Source organism: Hemibagrus wyckioides, linkage group LG26 (genome assembly GCF_019097595.1).
Source record: "Hemibagrus wyckioides isolate EC202008001 linkage group LG26, SWU_Hwy_1.0, whole genome shotgun sequence".
In the NCBI taxonomy this organism is placed as follows: Eukaryota; Metazoa; Chordata; class Actinopteri; order Siluriformes; family Bagridae; genus Hemibagrus; species Hemibagrus wyckioides.
Window position 1 is genome coordinate 9,354,416 of NC_080735.1, and position 25,994 is coordinate 9,380,409.

The 25,994-nt window shown below is 38.6% G+C and overlaps 1 protein-coding gene and 1 long non-coding RNA gene across 4 annotated transcripts in view; one reads left to right on the plus strand and one right to left on the minus strand.

Annotated features, from left to right (window-relative positions):
• The window catches only part of LOC131347250 (rho GTPase-activating protein 6), a 127,120-nt gene that overhangs the window by 14,591 nt on the left and 86,535 nt on the right, over window positions 1-25,994 (minus strand). For all 3 annotated transcript variants that reach the window (XM_058381229.1, XM_058381228.1, XM_058381231.1), the window contains exons 2-7: window positions 21,056-21,215; window positions 13,679-13,750; window positions 9,517-9,773; window positions 5,583-5,778; window positions 5,432-5,487; window positions 137-287 (exon numbers count right to left, since the gene is read on the minus strand). In XM_058381229.1, the coding sequence (XP_058237212.1) occupies window positions 137-287; window positions 5,432-5,487; window positions 5,583-5,778; window positions 9,517-9,773; window positions 13,679-13,750; window positions 21,056-21,215 (892 nt within the window). The remainder of the gene's footprint in view (window positions 1-136; window positions 288-5,431; window positions 5,488-5,582; window positions 5,779-9,516; window positions 9,774-13,678; window positions 13,751-21,055; window positions 21,216-25,994) is intronic.
• Window positions 6,667-8,624, plus strand: LOC131347251 (uncharacterized). Its single transcript, XR_009203722.1, has 3 exons — window positions 6,667-7,100; window positions 7,296-7,383; window positions 7,759-8,624. It is a non-coding gene; the product is annotated as an uncharacterized LOC131347251 (long non-coding RNA).

Consider the following 25,994-nt stretch of genomic DNA (forward strand, 5'->3'; position numbering starts at 1 on the left):
CCTTAATTCTAAGCTGGTGTGGGTTCAAGAATCTAGAGAAAGAGTCTAGAGAAGCACTGCACTTTAGCTTGGTTTTAGTTCTCTCAGTGAAGAAGCTGCTGAGGAAAAAAAGGTTTCAGCCATGTAGGTTTCTCACATGTGGTGTTAATGAAGGCAGTGTAAAGCTCTTTGGTGAGCAGCGGGTCAGCCATGTCCCGGAGGAATTCCTTCAGAAGCGCGGCCACGTCATGGACACTGTGTTCCTCGTCCAGCTGCACGTCCACACCGCGGTCAAACTCCTCCCGCAGCTGTGGCAGAGGAATCGTATTCAAATCAAATTAACATTTTGGCAAATAAAAAACACTTGTCTGAGAAGAACAGGTGCATAAAAGTGTAAAACATGTAAAAGACGAAAATATATATAACACTAACTTCACTATAGCATAAAAAAGAAACACAAAAAGAACTGAAATCTCAACAGATAGAAAATCACTGTTAATGCATGTTGGTACTTCATGCTTCTATTTTACTAGTTGTTTAGCAAAAAATAACATTTCTGCTGTTTCATGGATTTCCTACAAGGGATTTTTTTAAAAAGTAAATTCTCTATTCATGTGTGCGTTCTATTGAAAATAGTAAATACATGGAGTTAATCCTTAAACCACATCTCAGTTGTAAGGTTTGTACCAGAGTCATGCTGTTTTCTGACAGAATGATGACATTTAGCCCCCGATTTCTGCATACAAACAATTACTTGATTGCTAACATTCATTAATCACAGTCAATTCTGGTTGACAGGTCAAGCGGCGTTCCAAGAGTGCCAATATTTTTTCTAACCACACCAGGATGTTTCACTGTTTGTATTATTCAGCTCTGTGGTTGCCATAGAAAATTCCACTTCCTTATTCGAAACGGTTTCTATAGTCATGTTAGTGTTGTGATCATCGGTGGACATTGCAAATGATGATTTTTAGAAATGTAAAATATGAAACATCATCAGATAAAGATGAAGAAGGAATGTTAATTTTACCAGAAGGACCTTTAATGGAAACGTAAAAAAAAAAAAAAAAAAAATCAATGTGAGCTAGCTAGCTGATGTCCTAAGAGTGGGTGTGGCTTCTTTGGGATCAATTTCTACTAACAGAATAAAATTAACCAGAACATTTGGCCATATTGTTTCTGAAAGGTCACTTCTTAATTGCTTTTTTATAAAGCTGTTGCAAAAATATCACATATGGCAGACTTTATCTAATTTATTCAACTGAGTAGTCGAGGGTTTAAGGGTTTTGCTCAAGGATTTGAACTCACAACCTTCCAATCTATAGTCTAGCATCTTAAACACTGTTCTACCTCTGCAACCGTGTGGTTATGCTGAACATCAGGGCAGCTGTGAACAGTTATGGCACTCGAGTTTGCAGAGAATGAGGATATTCAGTATAATTTCCTTACTCTCTTGTGTTTGTGTGTGATGTGTTTATTCCTCTTATTCCACAGTAACTTTCCAACACTAACATTTTTGTATTTATTAACCTCTTCCACCAGTACAGTTCTGTCAGAGGTATGAATCTCAACTAATCAGACATATTCAATCAGTGTGGACAAATGAATTATTTTATCCCCAGTCACAACTCTGATATAAAATGAGTCAGGACCCTGTTGGTTTTTAGAGTGAGATGTTTTTCCCTCTGTTGGGATAACCTTACACAGAATTTTAGTGGTTGAAGATAAAGTGTTCATTAGGTGTTATCTAACACCTTCACCATTATAGACGCATTTTAATGCACTATTAAGAATTTAAGCACTTGGAGCATCTCACCATTTACTCTGAAGAGAAAAACATTTGGTTGGGAAAATGAAACTAACTGATTTTTGGTATTTTTGTTGTAATTTTCTATACATATATAGCCCCTAGTAAGCTAGGTAGAAACACTAATAAACTAAAAATTCTTAAACAAGGGCAACCCCCAAACAGGTCCAAATTCTATTTTTTTGGCCTCTGGTAAAAAAAGGTTTAAAAAGACCCAAAACATCCTGCATTTTATCCATTAATAGTTATGGAGGTTAATTAGTTAGTTAGTTATGGAGGTGATAATAACACACACATCATTTTACACCAAGATTCTCCTTGTCTTCACATGAACATCTCTTCATTAAACTGTGTCTGTTCTTATTGTTTCTCTAATAAAACCAGTCTTATTTGACCAGGCTTCTAAAACACAACCGGTCTGCAGCTTTCAACAGGATTTCTTCATTTATATGAACAGTTTGTGTGTCACTACACATGTTCTTAGACTCACTTGGAGCACAAAGAAACTCTCCTTTAAAGACTGGAACGGTTGACTAGAGTTGACTAGAGTGTTCATGCCTTGCTAATCTAAGAATGTGTGTGATTTAGGAGTCCTGAACACTGAACACTATGAAGCAGAAGACACTCTAGGGAGCAGGGATGACACAAAGTGAAGCGCCCAGGCAAAAAGCGGGAAAGCACAAAAAAAGGAATCCTTCCATTATGAAGGAAGAAGGATGAATGAGAACTTTCTGGAAAAAATTGGCTTCATAACAACTGCACTGAAAAACACAGGCTGCTTTTATCCCCTCCCACACAGAGACACGATCTAGTAAACCATAGAACAAAAAATAACAAGGAAAGGAGTTTCTTTGTTCTTTCTCTCTTAGTATAAAGTGCAATAAGCAGGTAGAAATAAATACACTATATTGCCAAAAGTATTCGCTCACCTGCCTTGACTCGCATATGAACTTAAGTGACATCCCATTCCTAATCCATAGGGTTCAATATGATGTCGGTCCACCCTTTGCAGCTATAACAGCTTCAACTCTTCTGGGAAGGCTGTCCACAAGGTTTAGGAGTGTGTTTATGGGAATTTTTGACCATTCTTCCAGAAGCGCATTTGTGAGGTCAGGCACTGATGTTGGACGAGAAGGCCTGGCTCTCAGTCTCCGCTCTAATTCATCCCAAAGGTGTTCGATCGGGTTGAGGTCAGGACTCTGTGCAGGCCAGTCAAGTTCATCCACACCAGACTCTGTCATCCATGTCTTTATGGACCTTGCTTTGTGCACTGGTGCACAGTCATGTTGGAAGAGGAAGGGGCCAGCTCCAAACTGTTCCCACAAAGTTGGGAGCATGGAATTGTCCAAAATGTCTTGGTATGCTGAAGCATTCAGAATTCCTTTCACTGGAACTAAGGGGCCAAGCCCAGCTCCTGAAAAACAACCCCACACCATAATCCCCCCTCCACCAAACTTTACACTTGGCACAATGCAGTCAGACAAGTACCGTTCTCCTGGCAACCGCCAAACCCAGACTCGTCCATCAGATTGCCAGATGGAGAAGCGCGATTCGTCACTCCAGAGAACGCGTCTCCACTGCTCTAGAGTCCAGTGGCGGCGTGCTTTACACCACTGCATCCGACGCTTTGCATTGCACTTGGTGATGTATGGCTTGGATGCAGCTGCTCGGCCATGGAAACCCATTCCATGAAGCTCTCTGCGCACTGTTCTTGAGCTAATCTGAAGGCCACATGAAGTTTGGAGGTCTGTAGCGATTGACTCTGCAGAAAGTTGGCGACCTCTTCGCACTATGCGCCTCAGCATCCGCTGACCCCGCTCCGTCAGTTTACGTGGCCTACCACTTCGTGGCTGAGTTGCTGTCGTTCCCAAACACTTCCACGTTCTTATAATACAGCTGACAGTTGACTGTGGAATATTTAGGAGCGAGGAAATTTCACGACTGGATTTGTTGCACAGGTGGCATCCTATCACAGTTCCACGCTGGAATTCACTGAGCTCCTGAGAGCGACCCATTCTTTCACAAATGTTTGTAAAAACAGTCTGCATGCCTAGGTGCTTGATTTTATACACCTGTGGCCATGGAAGTGATTGGAACACCTGATTCTGATTATTTGGATGGGTGAGCGAATACTTTTGGCAATATAGTGTATATTGTTCACATTATGAATTGAATTGAAGGTAGAATCAATACTGCAGGCAATTGCGTCAAAAAAAAATCCATTGTTTACATATAAAAACTAAAGAATTGATTAAGCAACAGCTTGTAGGATAAAAGCATTCCTAACAATATTATTTTGAGCTATACATAGCTATAGGAAGCCTATTTGCTTTAAGATTGAAAGCCAACAGAGTTCTGACTTATTTTATATCCGAGAAAATAATTCATTTGTTTATACTGATTGAAAAGTCGATGTCTATTCCGCCGGCATGACAGAACAGTAGGGTTCTGGTTAAAATTTCCATAGCACATTGAGTGTATAATTGTTATGCATGTACTTTATGTATCTTTTGTTCTTTTTGTAATTATCTAATCAGCTTTTTTTTTTTTTGCTGTTGTGGTGAAACTGCTTAACACAGTGTGACCCTTCCTGCACTGTCTCTCCCATCGCTCGTCCAACAGGTTCTTCACACAGCGCTCACTTTCCTGTTTCCTTTGCAATTCGATTCTGATGTGCGCTGGAACCCGGTGATATTTGTTTACTTTAATGAAATAAGATCGCTGTTTGCTTTGGGGTGATGTTTTCTCCAGCATGCTGAGAGTGTATACCAGGCAAAACATGACTGTATTCACCGAAAGGAAATAACTTGAGGTTATGTTTAGGTGTTTAGATCCGGAGCGATTTCACAAATCATTTGAAAGAAGAAGAAGAAGGAAAAAAATACCATACATATCTGAGACAAGTTGGCAGCATTGTGAATGAAAGATAAAATCAGCCGGTTGTGAATGAAAAAAAAGAGAAAACGACGGAGGTGGGGGAAATCCGGCATCTGATTCTTTTTTATTTTTTTTTTATCGTGTGTTTTATCAGCAAAAAAAAGGCATGGTACTCTCACTGGTGTCGCTCGTGTCTTTCTATGGCTGCGATGTTTTTAGTCAGAACAAAACCATCTGATTTAGAAATGATGATCATGTAGAATTACTAAAATGTCAAGCATTTGAAGCAAATGTCAAGTTTGTAAAAATAAATAAATAAATAACTAAATAAATAAATCGGTGATCCATTAAAGCAAAGTCAAACATGTACCTTAAACACCACTGGAGGAAAACCTGCTAATTAATTAAAGATGCAGTTCGTAACATTTAAAAGTCTTCCTATGCCTGTAATAATGCTATCATTTTCAAGATACGTTACTAAAACAGCAATTTACAATGCTACTATATAATGAAACAAGGCATTTGACATTTTTTTCTGGCCCAGGAAATGCTTTTCTGGCTGTGGGTGAAGCTATTCTGGCTCCACCCACAGCCAGAACAGCATCACACAGCTATTTTTTCTTAAAGCCAGCTCATGAGGCATGTCTTGTTGATATTTCTTCACTGCAACCGCACTTCATGTGATTGCCCTCTAAATTACAGACCGCTTCTTTAAGGTGAATTTGAATACTGAGACCTGAAGTGTAGAGCCTGAGTCATGCTTCCTACCTGCCTCACTCTTTTCTTCGAGCTGCCCACTCTGAAGATCCCCACCGTCTGTAGACCTGATTGAGAGAAAAAAATATAAGAATTAAGCCATGTGTATACAATTTGGATTTTTTTTATCACGCATAGGTGTGAAGGTTTGTAGCATGCGTACCATACTTCTCAAGGTGCTGGCAGCAGCTATCCAGCACACGTGGCACCTGCCTGTAGATGGGGTTCAGACTCAGCCTCTTGTCCTGCTGCTTCTCCTTCTTGCTGGCTGTCTCAGCCGGCAGCGAGAGCTGCAGCGCCTCCAGCAGACGTGATTGATTGTCGTCCAAATCCGTGATGGAGTCCACAGACATGCCGCCCTACCCAAGACATTAAAATCATCATGTCTGTCAAGTTTTATTTTTTTGTGTTTTATTCTGTTCTCCTGCCAGGTCACTGCTCAGTTAGTTAAAATAATGACTGTCATTTGAATAAAGCTTGTGTACTGACCAAAATCCAAGTCCACCACTCAGCTGCTCAAAATTTATATATGATTTGTTAACTGTTTATACGCCACTTTATTAGGAACACCTGTACACCTGCATGTTCATTTCAGTTACCGCTGTGTTCTTGAGCAAGACACCCACCCCCCCACCCCTGCTCCAGGGGCGCTGCATAATGGCTGACCCTGCGCTCTGACCCAAACCCTCCAGGGATGGGATATGTGAAGAAAGAATTTCACTTATATAATAATGTATATATGACAAATAAAGGCTACCTAACTATAAGACTAGATGAGAATTGAGGTAGTCTACAGTACCTCAAATAACCACTATTTACAGCCAGGTTGAGCAGAAAAGCATCGGATAGCTTCCACCAAATCTTGAGGAGGATGGGCTACAAAACAAGAGGACCACACTGGGGGCCAATCCTGTCAGCCAAGAACAGTAAGCTATCTAATAATTTCACTCATCTAATCAGCCAATCACATGGCAGCAGCACAATGATACAGGTCAAGTGCTTCAGTTAATGTTCACATGAAACATCAGAATCAAGTAAAATGTCTTGGTGATTTCTGCAATTTTCATTAGGTTTGGTGGTTGGTGACAGGTGGGCTAGGTTTCAGAAACTGCTGACCCGGGATTTTCACACCCAGTCCCTAGAGTTTACATAGAATGGTGCGAAAAACAAAAAACACTGAGTGAGTGGCTGGAAATACTTACTACACTTACTATTACTATACAGAGGAGAAAGATCGGTCTGTTCTGAGGTGACAGGAAGTCACTAATAAGCATTTTTTTTTTACAACCAGGTAAACAGAAAAGCATGAGTGTCTTAAGATTCTCTGGATTCCTCTAAAAAGATTCAATTGAGTCTTGCACTTTTCCGGTTTTCATTTGACTCACCCTCATATAATATATAAAGAATCCTATTGATTATCCTGATTATTAAAAGAGGAAAACAATCAGCACTATAACCTATGACTCAAATGGTGACTTTGTGTAATTTTAGTGTGAGTAATCAGTTAACACTTAAAAACCTGAATCAGATAATGACTGTGCCAGTAATATTCCACTGAGACACTAAACCTTACACAAGTATACTGTGTATAACTAAAAGGAGCCAGTAAAATCCAGGACATTTGGGTTTGTTTTTTTTTTTAATCGTGGTTGTCCCTGTGGAGGCAGTTGTGGTCAATCAGGTGAGTAATTACGACATGAATGTAAGCTGCAGCTCATGAGCGCATGTATTAACGTTTGAGTGAAATATATGTTTGTTGTTCTGTAACCAACCAGCTCCGGCTCTGCCCTGGCTCCAACACCTAATCATTAGTCATACCTTTATGAGCTTCGATTCATCTGTATCTTATTATTGTGCTGTTTGTCTGGTGTCTCAGCAAAGAATCATGGTTGTGTAACAGCTGGATGTACGCAGTGAAGGACAAACTGCACCGCCAAGCTTACACCACTCCCAAGATTACACAGGTACAAACAAGCTGCTTTTCCTCCTTCCCAAATTGTCCTGCTTTGCGAGTTTGCCGGGTCTCCTGAGGCTTGCAGGGGCCTTTGGAATGCATGTAAGTGAGCTATTGTGCTGCTTAAAGAGGGAGGTGGATGATTTCAAGTTGAAATTCCACTGACGCTGTCAAAATTGCTCTGTGTTTCACAAGAGTTTCATTTCCAAGCTTTAGTACCAGGCGAATTCTTTAAGCCTTTGAAACTGCTTCGCTGATTATCTGGCTCTGGTTTTCAGTTGAGGTTTATTTTCTAGTCCAAAAGATGCCTTGGTTGGATAATAAGGGTTTTGACACTGTACCGGTTTCTGTTTACACTCGGTTTTGCTTTGTTTTCTACACCCAGATATTCTCCGTTCCCCACGAAAAGTCTATAGCTTGCTCTGTTCTGCCCATGATGCCTGATCCTCACTAAATCTCTCTCATCTCCATCATCACTCCTGTCTTATTATAAGATGGATGGTGGTAGCTAAATTGGTTAAGGCTCTCGGCTGTTGATCGGGTTCAAGTCCCAGCAACCACCAAGCTGCCACCGTTGGGCCCTTGAACAAGGACCAACTCCCTGCTCCAGGGGTGGTGCATCATGACTGACCCTGCACTCTGACCCCAACCCTTCAAGGATGGGATATGTGAAGAAAGAATTTCACTGTGCAGTAATGTTCATGTGACAAATAAAGGCTACTTATAAGGCCAGACGAGAATTGAGGATTGAGGAGAATTGAGGTAGTTTACAGTACCTCAAAAAACCACACTTTACAGCCATGTTGAGCACAAAAGCATCTCATAGCCTACACCAAATCCTGTGGATCAAGCGGATGAGCTACAAAACAAGGGGACCACACTGGGGTTCAGTCCTGCTAGCCAAGAACAGTAAGCTACAGCAATCACAGACTCTCTGAAACAGAAAAAATGAACATTGCTTGGTCTTTTTTCAATTTTTAACCATCCAGTTTTGTCTAATATTATACTGATATTATATTTTGTATTATTTCTAGACAGAAACCATGCCTTTGCTGCGTGTGGTACACAGCAGAAATAGAACTCAAATGTAATATTACGTTTGGCGTGCATCGACCATGCCACCGTGTCCTTGCCACGTCTGCTGCATAAAATGGGATTTATTTATTCCTAAGCTCTGATCCTGATCCCAAAATCTGTTCCTGACCTCAGCTCCATCACTGGTCAAACTCTGCTGGTGCCGTCAGACTTTCCTCTGACTCTATTGTTTTCATCTCTGTATAGTTTCCGTTGTTTTGCTTTCTTTTAACAATAAAAATAATATCCAGAACATGTATTAGTAAGTTTCGTGCATTTCCAACTGTGGTTGTGAGCTGTTCTATTTTATTAATCCCATGTCCCAAGTTCTTGTCTACTGTTTCCTGAGGTTTTTTTCCTTTTATTTCCAGGATTAGACCAAATATAAAGATCACACTGAAAATCTGGGATTGTTTTCATTTGAAATACAAAAACAGACGGTTTTAGAATTTTGAAAATATGTCAAGCAAAGAATATATCTTGCATATTTAATATTCAAGATTCTGCTCTATTTCTAAGTGCTTAATGTAAATAAATGTGCAATACTGAGAATATTAACTGCTTCCTCACAAAAAGAGCTCAGATTGTTCTGAAACTTATCACATGTGGGGTTCATGCAGTGCTCGAGTTTTCGCTGTCATTATGGGAACAAACCAAATGCACAGAAACCATGTCAATATATCAAAAATCCTACTTTTCACTCAAGTTGTTGCTAATAATATAATTTGTAATGGAAAATTGTTGCATTATGTTAGAAAAGACTGCCCACTGTATATGCTAGAAGTGTGTGGAAAGGATATTGGAATATTTTTCAATTCCACATGAATAGGTTCTCAAATGGCTATAAATTACAGCCAAGTATTACTGAAAAAAATTGTAGAAAAGTGTCTGAGGAGAATTTGTAAAATTTGTACAAAGGAAAAAATACCTGTGGAATAAACAACCATGTGTCTCAAATAGCAGTTAAAAATATACAGGATTTAAAAAATGACATTTTACAACAAAACTCAACAGAGTCACTGCTCTGAAAAAGTGTTTATAATGGAGGATGAAAGCTGGCTGTCCTCACCCTTCTGCGAGCGCGGGGTGCTGCTTCGGGCGTGTTGGATGACGTGGACTCGTTGGCCGTCTCCGAGGTGGAGCTGAGTGATGAGTTGCTGCTGGAAAGCTCCTTGGTGGGTCGGCGTGTAGCAAACTGCAGGATGGAGGACACCAGGTCACTCGGGTCTCTCTGCTCCTCCCTCTGACCTTCTTGACGCTGACGCTGGGTTCGGTCGTTGGTGATCACCTGTGATAAGGAGATGCCAAACGCCTGGGGTGCGTTTTCTAAATCAGTAGAATAGAAAAAGAAAACAGCTGCTATAACAAAGTTAATAATATAAAATAATAATAATATTAAATAAATAATAATAAAAAGTGTACAGAGAAATAAGTGATACCAAAAAGTAAGCATTTATATTATTATTATTATTATTATTATTATTATTATTATTATTATTATATTTTTTATATTCTAATTTCTATTTTTACAGTTATAGCTATTTTTTCCCCCTCCTTTCTTTAATCCTTGATTTAGCAGTGAAAGTTTGATTGATTTGACTGAAAAATAAATTGATTAGACACTTGGATTTGAAATGCAAAAAGTTAAATGTACTCAGCTTTTATAATTTATCCACAAATAAAAAGAATTCAAAAACGTAATCAATTAACTGTTGGTGTGTCCCACACTGAGACAACGATCCAAAATATACAGCATATTAAACAGAAAATACTTTGAGCCCACTCCTACCAGATTTGTCAGACTTTCTCCAGAAATAGCACAAGTTAACATTTTAAGCTCAACAGACATCACACAGCTTTGGTATAAATGTTTTCTCTTCTTTCTTTAAACAAAAGGAAGTAGCTACCCTTCTAACATCCAAGAGCTGAATAACATTATGTTCTGAACGCCGGTAGAAGCTATTGGGTATAAATTATAAATGTCAAGACAATCAATTTCTTTTCATGTAGAGTTTGGAAGGAAAGTTTAAATGCTGTCACGGAGAGCGTGCTCAGTCATTTCTCTAAAAACAAGTAATGTTTTTTTTTTTGGTCTGATTGGAGTGAAAAACAGGCAGACGAATGGTATAACGTAATGCAAGTAGGTAATTACTGTATGTGATGTGACTTCTAAGTCAGGGGTGGAAACATCTCTGGCTCTGGTGTAGGCAAGGGGTGTTCAGGGTTTTTCTTTTGTACAAGCAGGTTTAAAAATTCAGAATGAAAAAATTGTTGCGCTTTATCTCAAACTATATTGTGCACAACTCCTTCTGAACCTTATTAAGCGGCCAGTTTCATCTATCCGAATTAATTCAATCTGAATTAAGATTTATACTGGTACTGTTCATACGTACCATAAACATTGCAATCCGATTCAAATATTCATTTACGTGAATCGCATACTGTATATTCCCAACGAAACTCTCTTGCACAAGCGCAGAGCGTCTGTCACTGCATTCACACTATGTACATGTGCATGAGCCATTTTTTAAACAGATTGAGATTCAAGATTCAACAGATTCAAGTCATTTTTTCCTCTATTTACCGGAGTATTTCAGATCTACACCATCCCTTTCAATCCAGTCCAATTTTTAATTCGGATTGATCTCAGTCGAATCGCTTGAGGTGTGTACATGCAGTATTTTTAATCCGATTTAGTCATCAATCCTATTACTACTAACAGATTGTTCAGATCCATGTAAACATACTGAAACGTCACCTGAGGCATGACCTAGCTGATTTAAACTACTTAATTAGTGTATCTCTTCCGAATCAGGGACATGCAGGTTTGTATAACTCCTGACAAAATCTGAGCAAAATATATAATGTATAATCTTCTAACTACACACAGTCACCTTAAATGCTGAGAGAGAATACAGATGCTAGGCAGACTCAAATAACATCTTTTAAATGCTTAGGAAACAAGGTTAGAGCTTAAACCGTGGCCAATGCCTTGCTGAGTTCTTGTCGACGGTTCAAAGATGACTCTACATAATCATATTTTCTCATTCCCTTAATATAGTTAACTAGCTAACTAGCTCTATATACATTATTCCATTATACTAGCCACCAGTTTATTCAATTTGGTTTCTGGAGCTTTCTCTTGCCTAATAGGCTAGATATCAAATTTAGTATGCGTTCACCCCATTACTGGTTTTGTATTTTTATATATTCATAAGGAGCTTGTCTTAAGGAGACAAAACTACAGAAGTGCAAAACAAAATCCGAAAACACAACGACTATTAAGACAAACCAAAAAAGGTAGGAATAGTTTGCGAATGGAATTCTTACTGCTAGTTGGACGAGACATCGATTGGATGAGACATACTTCGTTTAATCTGGAATAGTTTTGTCTTCGAAACATACCTGCCTTCTTTAGGTGTGTTTTCCATTCACAAGAATACCCAAGAATTCCATTTGCAAACTATACCTACCTTTTCTGTATTGTCATTGTGTTTTTTTATTTGTTATTTTGTTTTCTGATTTGTTACTTTGATTTTTTTTTAAAATTTTGTTTCCGGATTCGTTATTTTGATTTCCGATTTGTTATTTTGTTTTCTGATTTATTTTGATTTCCGATTTATTTTGTTTTCTGATTTGTTATTTTGTTTTCTGATTTGTTATTTTGTTTTCTGATTTATTTTGTTTTCTGATTTGTTATTTTGTTTTCTGATTTATTTTGTTTTCTGATTTATTTTGTTTTCTGATTTGTTATTTTGTTTTTGGATTTAAAATTTTGTTTCCTGATTTATTTTGTTTTCTGATTTATTTTGTTTTCGGATTTATTTTGTTTTCGGATTTGCTATTTTGTTTTCGGATTTGTAATTTTGTTCAGCCACCATACATAACCAATTTTTAGAACTTGTCATGACATTAAAGACATCTCGAAAATCTTGAAAAAGCGAGACACTGTTTTGCCTTTTTATTCGTTTGAAACATATGCTACCTAGCCATTGGTCTGTCTTCTTCACCTCTTCACTCTGTATGTCGTCACTGAGTTACATTTGTTAACACTATAACTGTGTGCTGTTCCTAATAAAGATACTATGTAGATACGGGGAGTAACACACCAGACTGTTTGAGTTTCTTATGTGTTAGGGTAAAGGTTTATTGCATTGCAAATACCTTCAAATGTTCCATATTATACGTGCATTGCACACAGTGTGTGTATGTATTTCGTTCTATGGTGGTATGAACAGTTGGCCCTGGAATATAGCAGCTGGAGCAAAGGCCATATGCTGACCAGCCTAGACCATCCAGCGTTTCAGACAAAATATACATGCTGGGAGAACAAGTGTGTGTGTGTGTGTGTGTGTGTGTTGACTACCAGACCTGCTACTCTCTAATAAAACAGACCATTTCAAAGCAGTACTGGATTATGACAAACAGCCACATGTAATTACAGGAGCCTCTAGGGCATGCATTAGGATTATTACAGTATGTGTTCTAACATGAAAAGTAAACACATTCTAAAAAAAAACAAAAAAAAGTATGATGCCATGTGAAACGAAAATTTCATGGCTAAGTCTGTGCTTTAAGAACATTTCCCTTGGCAATGATTAATTGTTCTGGATTCCTGTGCTAAATTTTAGTGTTTATATTTAACATTGAACTCAGAGTCTTTTTTCATTGCCACAGGATTTTCAGAGACTCTGCAGTCAGATTTTTTTTTTGCACTTAATGTAATACAAACCTTTCAATTTTTTAGGTAAAGAGTCTGAAAGTTTCAGCTGTTTTCCTCATCTGTGGATTTCACAACATCTACAATGATCAGCTTACAGTAAACAGTCTCTCAGTGTAAAAGGCATAACACGTGAACCAGCCATGGGACATGGTGGCTTTCCTGATGTCCGATACTTTTTCCCCTCAAAACTGGAAGCTCTGCCAAATCTGCCGTGCGAGGTCAGCTAGCCCGGAGCCATGTCCCCTTACAAGGAGAACTTTACACTTCTCTAAATATATCCCAGTAGAAACTGCATCTGTGTGCCCCTGTTTTTGTTTTTTTGTTTTTTGATTTTACACCTGGGATTTGACACAGCGGGTAAAACTTTGTCTGGAAAAATGGACCACATCAGAGTCTGGAAAAGAGTCACCATTTTCCCATCATCCTAACATCACATCAGAGTTTTATAAAACTTGGTCTGGATTCGGAAAATGTTTACCTGAGAGTGTTTTATTTAGATCTGTGTTACCTTTGTCTTTGTTCTTTTCCTTGGCTAAGGAGTCCAGCTTCCTCCGTAGTGACTTCTTCCTCTTCTGGCAATCTGCAAAGACAATTTAGCATGTGTTATTGGTTAATCTGAGCTTCTGCACTAATGATGACACGCAGCTCTTCATACAGCACAGGGGCGCCAATACTTCTTTCCACAACCGAGCAGCTGCCCTATTCTATTCTACATGTGAGCTGGTTCATCGGGTGCATGTAATCGAAAAGGTGAATGGAAGGGTGGCATCTGCGAACAACTGACCTCCCTTCGGTTTCGAAACAAAACCAAGCTTTCCTGTGGTTCAGGAATGCAGCCGGAGATTTCCTTTCACTCGCTGAGATGATGTGGAGCGGAACATGGGATCACTTGGCTTCTACTCTGTCTCGTGCGTCACACTTAAATCTTATAGTCACCTCATTTAAAAACTCACGCTTTATAGCATAAAACTGGACAAAGCAAAATGTATTACATGGATCAATTTATGCATAAAACGAACAGAAAACATAAAGCTACTCAAGAACCTTTCGGAAATGTGTGCTGTTCTGCGCTCTTCTCCATCTGACGGCTTCAAGCGGCAACACCCCTTATTAACATGAGTCAGGAGTATTCAAGGTATTTTTAAGCAATATGATAAAAAATAGCATATCCTGATACGTCTAATCACTATACACAAATATATATCTGGAGCTACAACTTTGCTTGAAGTTGTAGAAAAATTGAGTTTTTACCCAAGTGTACAAAAATTAACAACACTGAACATAATGAAAATACAAAGAAGAGTAAAAAGGATTCATCTTAAAGGCGCAGTGTGATCATTTATCCTTAAATCAGAACCTGTAACTGTTAATACAATCAAATACCTGCAATATCTCTACATCTACAGTGACATTATTTATCCCAGTAATGATATATCACCACAGACTAGAGAATAATTTTTATATATCTGAATTTTTCTGTAATAACAGAGCCAGCTGTAACTCAAATCACAGGTCCATGTTATTGTAATCAGTGTTTCTATAGTTACAGTTTCTATAGTAACAGTGTATTTATGACTTGTGTCGTGGTCACAGCATATAAACTTTAAAAAAATATCTTCTGTCAAGTTTTATCAAGAAATATCTTAATAAAACTTTTGAAATAATCGGAAAAAATCTTGAGAAATCAAGATTACTTGGAAAAATTTTTTAACATAAAATGAAAAGAAAATATAAGAAAAAAAAAGAAAATATTAAAATATCTTAAAATATAGTCACATTGATCTGCTTTTTTTTTCTTACAAAGTGACAAACCAAATAAACCTTAAAAAAATAGGCTTTACATTCTATTTCTACTTGCAGATCATTTTGCTTCTTTCTAGAAATAAATACTTAAAATTAGAAAAAAGTTTCTGTCCCATTAAAATAAAATAAAAAATTCAAGCTAGAAATTATTAGAAAAATGTCCGTAAATAAGTTAAATATCTTATATTTTATTTATTGTAATTGAATAATAGGAAATACTAGATAAATTTGACTTGACTGTATTAAAGGCATTTGCTAAGATGCCATTTTTTGGTAAGGTAATAATAATAGGATAGAAATTAGATATGTTGATATATGGGTTTATCAGTTTTGTTCTTTAATTAACATAAAAAATTTAATCTTTGCTTAATTGCTGTGGTGTGCAAGGAATAATTCTTGCAAAAAAAAAAAAAAATCAACTTTAGGATGTTAATGGTGGTCTTTTGGGGCAGGTTTTGTTTGGTTTTTGGCCTTGCCAAAATTTTGTACATCAAACTACTGTTTTAAAGACTGTACTGTCTGCTGTGTTGAGCTCTATTCTGATCTTTCAGCACTCAACATTTTCAGCATTTACATTTCTGGCATTTGGCAGACACCCATATACAGAGCGACTTACAAAAGTGTTAAGACTGGTTCAATAGGTCACAGACTTAGGATACCATCAGCCTAAATACTGCGTTGGAAGGATTTTCTTATACATACAATAATACAGAGCTAGTTTAAGTGTTTCAGGAAGTGGTAGGTCTTCGTCCATTGTTTGAAGATGGCCAGTGACTCAGCTATTCGGACATCTTGGGGAAGTTCATTCCACCACCGCTGTGCCAGAACAGAGAAGAGTCTAGATGTATACCTACCTCTTACCTGACAGATAGTGGGAAACTCAGCTCGGGCTGACATTAATATACTGGAACCATTCTCAGTTTACACTGACAAAAAGTTAAGGTGTGAAAATCGAGTCAAGGATAGCACTGGCCTAAAGATTATCAATGTGAGAAGGGCTTCCAGCGGTCAGTTAATATATGAGAGTTCAAAACACCTACACAAGTATCATTCCAGATTCATATGTCGATTGCGCCAGCTGTTGTTGGAAGCAGTGGGAAATAGAAGACTGCTCTTGGTGTAATTTTCAGTTCAAACTCATAGCAGTGTATGCGCAAAGAAATCTCTGTACATGACACAGGTGTTTAAAACCTCTAATAAATAATTAAATCAACAAATCACATTACACATTGATCCCAGATGAGTCATAGTTCAGATAGGCATGCAGTGCTAATGAATGATACAGATATCTGGGCATCCAGTAGAGAATAGGAGACCAGTTTCATGTGTGAGACAGACTGATAGAGTGGGGGAGAAAGACAGAGAAAGAGGAAATGGCTGAAATTCTTCTAAGATGGAGTTTGCGTGGCTGAGTGGAAAACCCAGAAAGCTCTGATCCCCTCCTTTCAGCCCACCACCACATGAAATCATTCAATGTTTTCTTTTCTCCGTTTGGTCTTCGAGGTCTTTGTTTTTTCCCAGAATGTGTGCTAGATTTGAGATAATCATCAAAACCAACGCACACCTAACACCCACAAGAGCTCCCACCGCTCCAAGTGCTGAGATATATCACTAACACGTGGGCACCCTGACTTCTGAGCTCTGGAATTAATAGGAAATGCAGACCAGCATGTTAAATCACTTCGATGGAAGGGGAGATAAAACCTGTGCAGAGGAATGTGGAGTGACAGGCTAATATACGATGGGTTTTTAGTGTGCGATGATGACAGATAGATTTTTTACTGCAGGCTGGAAGCCCATCAGCTTCTGTCTATATGAGGTCTGATTTTAAAATGGAATCCAGGTAGTTCTGCTGGTCCTGCTAGACCACTGCTTCATAAAACAGCAGCAACTGTTGAGGTTATAGGTCCATATAGCTGGACTACCCCTCAGTCCTACCATTGCCAAGTCACACATCCAGGTCAAGAGTGTATTCCTAACTTATTTCCTGGTATTCCCGGAAAAGGCTCCGGAGCCACCATGACCCATGCCAAAAAATAATGAATGAATAAAATATTCATCAGTAATCCCTGCTCTCCATCTGGACCTTTATAAGACCTTGTCTAGAAAACTGATCTAGATATGATGATGCAACCAAACCCTGGAGTTGTCACTGTTCATGTTGTGGATTTATCTGCCATACAGCAAGGCTAACTAGCCCATTTGTGTAGAGCCAGAAAAAAATCAAAATGAAAAAAATTCTGTGGTAAAAAGTTCTCATTGGGGAATATATCTTCCAAACAACAAAAGACAGATCAGAGAAAACAACTACTTTAATTGGACAATCTGGACCTGATGAATCTGGGAACCAATGGATTTTACATAAAAAAATCTACCTTGTTTGATAGAAACCAATCAAACATGACAAATGTTAGCACCAAATAACTAAAACATGAACTCAAGAAACAGGGGTCTTGGCCCCTGGAACCCTGAACCATGCTTAGGATGTTATAGGAAGTATAAGTTTTTATTATGATCCGTGATAAAATGATGTCATGACAGAGACTAGGGGTTTATATTACCTTGATGAACGTTTATTTTTTAGTAAACTTTGGAATTGACTGTAGTAGAGTTACACCAAAAGTTCTGCAATCCCAAAAGAAATTCAATACACACCTCTTGGTTAATAATGAAAGACAAAAATCATCTATTCTGACTCTAGATTGATTTCTGGAACAAACGTTAATCAATTCACATGTATTTGATAGGAAATCTGTATTGTATCACCAAGCCAATGGATCAACTGCCAATGGGAAGCCAACTGATCAGTAAGTGCATGTAAGAAATGTAAAGAAATGGCTGTTAACCATGGGTGATATTGGCATTAACAATTACAGTATTTTAATTCATTTATTTATCTTTAGTAAGAGGTTTATCTTACAACCTTTTCAGGGTTGTAGTGGACCCAGAGCCAATCCCTGGAACGCTGAAGGCAAGGCTGGAATACATCCTTGATGGGAAGCCAGACCAGTATTCGCTAAACCCAGTTATAACCCAGAGAACAATGGAAAACAGACACAAACTTGCTAGAGAGAAACGCTACCCACCCTGCCACCATGCCGAATTATAAATAATACACATGTAGGTGCCTAGAATTAAAACAACAGGAAGTGTCCATCAAAGCCAGCCCACCATGAAAAATTCCTGTCCCTACAAGAAACACCCACACATGCAAACAATTTGGTGTGCTTTAAAACCCTGAAATGAACCAAATGAAAAGGATACAAATATCACAACAGACTCTAATATTCTTATGAAATTATTGTCTAGGGAACAAAAAAACCCCTCATCATTGCTGAAAGAGTCAGATTCCACAGGGGGATGCGATCAAGGGTAGGGGCAACAATAGCACAGTTTATTGCTTTGCTGCAACGGATTATCCCAATGCAGTAAAGCCAGAATATAAGAAGTGTCTTTAGACTACAAGTAATCCGGTGTAGAGATAGGGACATTAAAGAAAATGTACGAAAAAGAGGTGCAGAGACTTAGCATATCCACACTCCACACAGAAGTGAAGATAAATGCATTTGATGGCTCCCTTTACCACAAGATGGTTTGTTGAAACAATCGCTCAAACTCAAGATATGAACCATAGTAGTTGCAGGGAATCTAGGTCACATCGAACATTCTTGCAGAAGTAAACGTCAGTGCCAAACAAAAGCAATAAAATAGAAGAAGAAGAAGAAGAAGAAGAAGAAGAAGAAGAAGAAGAAGAAGAAGAAGAAAAAAAAGAAACACTTCAGGAAGCCCAAGAACATTGTGTGATGTGAATGAAATAGAAGATACTTCAGACAAACAGAGTCATGAGCCTGTTGAGAAGGAATGCATGAATTTGATGTTGGTCCCAGGCTTTGGTCTGACGCAGTTTGCTGGATGGAAAAGTGGTACAATCGCAAAGTGACACTAGAGCAGCTGTCAGATGCAATCTACAATAAGAAGCTGCTACAAATAGTGCCAAAAGGCTGTCAAGCTGACTCTGAGAACACACACACACTCAGGCTTGACGGTCCCACACAAAGGATTTGTGAATATTACACTGGAGCTTAAAACACAATAGATAAAGCTATATCTATACACGAAAAGCTTTTTTTTTTTTTAAATAGAATTGTCAAGGCACACATGGATGTAAAAGATTAAGTGGGATTGTCAAGATGTGCACATGGTTGCAAAACTTGCGGTAAATCCCCTAAGCATACTAAATGTGTTTACTGATGGGCTTGGCTGTATAAAGAACGTGTGTTATGCCAGAAACTAAGCTGAAAGGCATGAACACAAGACCTGTTCCATACACTACTAAACCTAAAGTCAAGGCCAATCTCAAGCTGTCTGAAGAAACAGTTATGCTTAAATCAGACAGCGTGAATGAGTGGATTAAGTAAAAAGGATGAGAAAATTAGACGATTCTGTGACTACAAAGTTAATTGCTCTAGAGACTACAATCTTGGAAGAAATTTCTAGTAAACAGTCCAGTACTAAGCTTAACCGAAAGGCGGCTATACTCAGTTATAACGCGACATTGCATCACACTCTGATCTACTGAGGTCCGTCCATTCATCTTCAATAGCCGCTTTATCCAGGGTCACGGTGACTCCGTAGTTTATCCCGGGAATACTAAGAGCAAGGCAAGAATACATCTCAGTCTTCCTCTTTTCTCGTAGTCCTCTGCCTGGAATCAGGAGTCAGGAGAAAAACCATTCCACCATTTTTCACGCAGGGTTTCACTCCACCTAACTGAAACTCATCAAAAGTACAGAAAATCAAGTTTCAGTTAAGTAAAACATCTGAAACAGTGTTTTATGTTTGCAGCATGATGGCATGGGTTCATGAACCTCCTGCTACTGACAACATCAAATGATATGATGCAATCTGTATTGACAGATTTCTCCAAAACTCATATTGCATCACAGGAGCTCCATTTCATAAACACACAGTCAATAAGGGGGAAAAAAACAACCTGCAATATACTTCACACCATCTAGACTGAACATTACCATGTAACTTTACACTTACACCACAGCGGTTGTATGTACTATAGCCACACTTGTCTAAGCAATCTGCTCTCACGGTTAAGCAGCAAGTCTGGACTATGAAAACCAAAACTGTCTGTACCTATATGTACCACGTGCAGTGGGTCAAAAGAAATACTATACACAAGTCTTTCCATGATCTTCCAGAAAGCTGTTAAAAACTTTGCTCTAGAGACTGGCCTACAATCTTGGAAGAAATTTGTAGCAAACAGTCAGTTCCTTCACTTAAACCAAAAGGCAGCTATTCTCAGTTGTAATACAGTATTGCGTCACACTCTGAACTACTGAGGACCATTCATTCATCTTCAGTAGCTGCTTTATCCAGGGTCACAGTGACTCCATAGCTTAATCCAGGAAGACTAAGCATGAGGCAAGAATACACCCTGGATGGGACGCCAGTCTATTGAATAGCCCCATGCACACATGCAGACAGTTTTTCACACCAAGGGGCACTTGAACATTGGCAATGCACATTCTGAGAAGTTTTCCAAGGTGGCAGGAAATCAGAGAACCTGGAAGAAACCCATGAGGACACAGAGAGAAAGTCCACACAGACAGTAACCGAGCTCAGGAGCAGTCAATGCTACCCGCTGTACCACTGTGTGACCCAGAATCCTATTCTATCCTATGAACTATAATTCATTACCGTATCTTCTTGCAGATAATCCTTGGTAACACTTTGTCTACAGTACATATACAGCAAGATATTTACAGCAGGAAACTTGCTTGATTATGAGCCTCTGACAAATGTAGACGAGTTTACTACTTACCTAGCCAGTTGACTAGCTTAGCAACAAACAAATCTCAAGTACCGTGGTATATTTTGAGAGGGCTGACCTTTTAAAACCCTGACCTGTGGCTACCTGAGATAAATGCAGCTAGCTTTCGAGAAGATAACCAGCTGTTTAGGCATGGCAGGAGATTAAAATGATGTTATATTCGTAATTCCTTGTACAAGAGTACTTTCACAGCTTGCACTCTGACAGTATTCAACAGAACATTAAGACTGGTCCTACCTTTAGGGATGGTGATCTGGCAGCCCAAGTCATAGTCCTGGTGGAGGCGGCTGTAAGCAACCTCCTGTAGTCTGGCTCTCTCCAGCTCAGACAGGCTCTGAATGGACACCGGTTTAAGACGCACACTCCTCCCGGACAGGCTATTCCAAGTGAAATCACCCTATGACAGAAACATGAAGAATAATGTAAACATTTTTACTGTTATTACTTGTCATAGGGTTGCACTTTTGAATGAATCTTTGCCATTTATTGTCATGTCATCTCAATATAAATATACCTGTTCCTGGAAAACACCAGACATTAGTAGAGAAAATACCAACATACACAGCACCATTAAGACCAGGGACTACCAAAGACCATTAAGACTACCAAAACCCAAACAGGTTCTAGGCAAATTTCTGGAAAAGTATCAATCAGGGTTTTGTTAAACTTTGAGCATTACAATGATTATCCATCCATCCATCCATCCATTCATTTTCTGAACTGCTTATCCTACACAAGGTCACAAGGAGCCTGGAGTCTATCCCAGGGGCCTTGGGCACAAGGCAGGGGACACCCTGGGCAGGGAGCCAGACCATCACAGGATACTCTAAAACACACACACACACACACACATTATAAACAATTTAGAGAGATGTTTAAAAATATTTACAATCTTTGGACTTGGGGAAGAAACCCCCAAGAGTTCTTTGAGGAAACCCCTGAAGCACAGACAGAACATGCACAAACACAGGGCGAAGTCGGTAATCAAACTCCCAAACCCAGAGACAAACGTGCTAACCACTATGCCACTATTATTATTATTAATTATTTGACACTATTATTATTATTATTTGTAATTATTATTATTATTACAAATGCAAGATGAATAAAGACAAATACAAAAAAAAACTGATCCTTTAAAAAGACTCTTAAAAATTACACCAGTTACACCAATGGCCTCCCTGCACACTGACAACACTTGAGCAATTCTGCCAGGAAGAATAAGTGAAAAAAAAAAAAAATCAGCATCCAGATGTGCAAAGCTGATAGTGAAATATCCCGGAAGACTTGCAGCTGTAATTGCAGCCAAAAGTGGTTGACTTGCAGGCTTTAATAGTTACACAACCCACAAATGTCTGCTGTGTCTTTTGAATTAAATAAATGAAATGTTTAAAATATGCACCTTCGTTAAATCTAAAGGTTGAGAAGGAAATGAAGTCGAGGTTGTAAATCCAGGCTACAAAATATGGGGGAAAAAAGTGCAAGGCATAAAGTGTCCAAATCTTTACTAAACCCTCCCCTCTGGCCATTCTTGAAAATAAATTGTACATCATTTTTAATAATTTCTACTAATTGTGCACATTCCTGTCATACATACTGTATAGCATTCAGGCACGTAAAATAGAAGAGCAAGCACTTTCCTCAAACCCTTTTTTCTCTTGGCTTGCCTGCACTCTTGGAATGGTACGTCCTCCCGTATTACTACTTGATGCTGAGTTGACAGTGCATAAAACCACAACAGACGCAGCCTGTGGGGTTACGATGACACAACGGCAGCATCCGGAGCCAACCGAGAGCAATGCTGAGCAGAACAACACGGCATGAGGAAGAGAGAGAGAGAAAAAAAAAAGCAAAGTGTGTGCACATGTGAGGTAGCAAAACAACCTCAAGCTCACAACCTTTTGATTTTTAGCCTTTTTCAACACAATGGAGGATTATTTAACAAGGCCATCTCTTGATTTTTTTTAGACCCGATATTCTGCAATATTCTTTTTTTTGTGTGTGTGTGTCAAATATTATCAGTGTAAACAATGTGAGTTGTAAATAAAGTAAGCAAAAGAACCCCAGGCTCATAAGCTTGTTTTTTCCCCTCCTTTTCAGAAAAATGAAGGTCTGATCATCAAGGCCTTCTCTTCATTTTATAATATATTCTGTTATATTCTATTTTGGGATCAATTATAATCACTGTAAAAAAAAATGCTGATGAATATTAGCTTACTCTGGACTGTGTGTGTGGACTCGAATATCCTTTTGATGCTGATTCAAGGTTGTAAACATGTTTTATGTTACTATATAGTCCAGACACTGTGTGTGTGTGTGTGTGTGTTTTTTTACCCTAAAAAAAGGTCATAAAAAACAGTCCTTTTCTCCCTCACTAATCATGTCACATCATTATCCCCAGGATTGTCCTAAGCTTGAGCCACTCCACTGGTCTGAAACCTAAAGTCTACAAACGGCTTTATTTATAAAGACGAGACGGATTAAAAGCAGTAGGAGGAACTGAGGCATGAGGACCTGCCACAACCTCATGTCAAAAGCATCTGCACTTTCTCCTATATTCGCCAAGTGCCACGCAGCCCTCGGGTTTCACTGTGACTAAAGGCTGTTGGGCCTCCGTTACATAAAAGACGAAAACACTGCTTTTAATTAAATGGTGAGATAATTCAGTCGAGCTCGCTCTACCCTCATTCTGTAGTGCTGTAATGCAAAAGTTTTGTTTTTTTCCCTCACAAATTTGAACCCTATGACTGCTTTGGCAGTGTATCTCAAAGTGTAAAAGTGTAACTAATGTGCAATGTTGTGGTTAGTTAACAGGGTAATGAACCTCATCTTGACATTAGGTCAATTTTCATCCCAATGTTTTGCAAAATTCCTGCAAATCAGCCAAAAGTATTGAAAATTGTTTAGCTTTTCTATCATCTAGCGTCATGTGAGTGTTCTGCTGATGTAATCAAAAAGAGCAAGAGCACAAAGAGTGTCATTTTGGGCCTTATTTTATTAAACTGGATATGAACAGATTTATTCTGAGGGGTATTTGCACAAGAAATTTGTACTGCAGTCAGATACAGGAGACTAAAAGGGCAGTGATGGCTCAAGGCTAGATATTTAACTCAGCTTGAGCAATTTCTTCAGAACTCGCTGTGAATATCTGCAGGCACCTGGATTTGAAATCAGGCACCAAGTCATTGTTATTTATTTGTTTATTTCATAATTTATTTATTTTGGTAAGCTAGCCATCTAACTTAGTAATCATGTGCTTATGATATTTGCTTCCTCATTGTTAGAACCAACCAATGTGTCTGTGTAGCTCAGGGATATCCTATCAAAGGCTACAAAGAGCCGGTATGGGTGCAAGTTTTCATTCCAATCAAGCCACACCTGATTCCACCTGTTTAGTCAAATGATCTTTGCTTTAAATAGGCTCTGATATGGCTTCTGCTTGGTTGGAATGAAAACCTGCACCCACACTGGCCCTTTGTGGATAAGGCTGGACACCCCTGATGGAGATGAATGCAAACACTACTACAAACTCATGCAGTGACACTGCTAACCGGCAGCTTCTCTATATCCTTTTGAAGCTGTTTTGTATGAAACTGGGTCGTGCGACACCGCTATCAGTGCTTCCTCCATCTTGGCTTTTCTGAAAGGATCATGCTGTGATCTTCTACTGCTTACATGTCTTCGCATGATTTGAATTCACAGGTGAGAGTTCACCAGGTTTGGAACGCATTGGAATGCGAGACATCTTTGCATGGAGTGTGTATGATTTGCATGAGTACGAATGGAAGATAATGAAATGAAAAGTTTACATTAACATTTACATTTATAGTATTGGGCAGACACTTTTAAGTGCTTTTCAAGTCTCTATCAATGAATACATTGATATTGGTTCCTTAAGTCACAGATTAAAAATATCATCAGTCTAAAACACTGTTGGGAGGAAATACACCAATTTTTTAAAAAATAAAAACTGCTGGTTTAATTATTTCAGGAAGAGGTTTGTCTTTGCATGTCATTTGAAGACCAGTGACTTGGCTGTTCACACTTCTAGGAGAAGTTCATACCTTAAGGTTCTGGGTTACTAATCAGAAGGTCAAGGGTTCAGGCTGTTGGGCCCTTAAGCAAAGACCATAACCTTTTCTGCTCCAGGGAACTGTATCATAGCTGACCCTATGGTCTGACCCCAACTTTCCAAAAAGCTGGGATATGTGCTGTGACAAACAAAGGCTTGTCCTTCTAGCTAATGTACACTTCATTTGATCAGATTTAAATCATACAAATCAGGATAAATCAGTTCGCATTAATCTACAGATTATGCTGTCAGTGTTTATGAGTTTTTAGTTCCAGACACATGACAGGTATCATAAATTTAGACAAAATGCAGATAAAAGACGGACAGTTTCAATTGTCATAGCCTCTTCTCTTAAAGCTGTGAGATACTTCATTAGAGACAGCACTAAGTGACCGACAAGTGACTGATCTGGTATGTCTCAAGCTGTAAGGTTTTGTATACTCCCTAGTGTGCTACTGACTAACTGTTTCCTCTAGGCACATGACCTAATTCGCCAGATTTTGGCTTTTCAGATCTTGTTAGTTTGTTATTTAATATACATATATTTAAAGATTTAAGAGTTTATTGTCATGTGTACAGGAATGAGTTATGGAGTACAGTGAAATTCTTACTCTGTGACTCCTCCAAAACCCCTGAGATCATTTTAACAGGACAAATGGAGGACACAAAAAACAAATGTTACAAAGATTGCAAGAAGGAGAAGGGAAAGATAGATAGATAGATAGATAGATAGATAGATAGATAGATAGATAGATAGATAGATAGATAGATAGACACATTTTTTCAGATGGGTTTTTTTCAGTTTCACATCAAATAAGGAGATGTTTGAAATCGATTTTTCCCAACTGCTCTTCTTCAGTTTGTTTTTCACACACTGAACAGCTCAAAGAATGTCATCTTCTTCCTAAGCTTCTTTCCATCATTTCTCTGCCTTGCTTTTACCCCCTTACATAAGATTAATGAGCTGCAAGTCCATTCGCCTGAGGGCCTGAGAGGCCTTGAACACATGAGCCTAATAAGCTCAGGCTTCAGAGTGTGTATATACGTGCACTGCTCAAACACATCTATGTGAGAAGAAATGGAAAATAAAAGTTCTGAGAATCT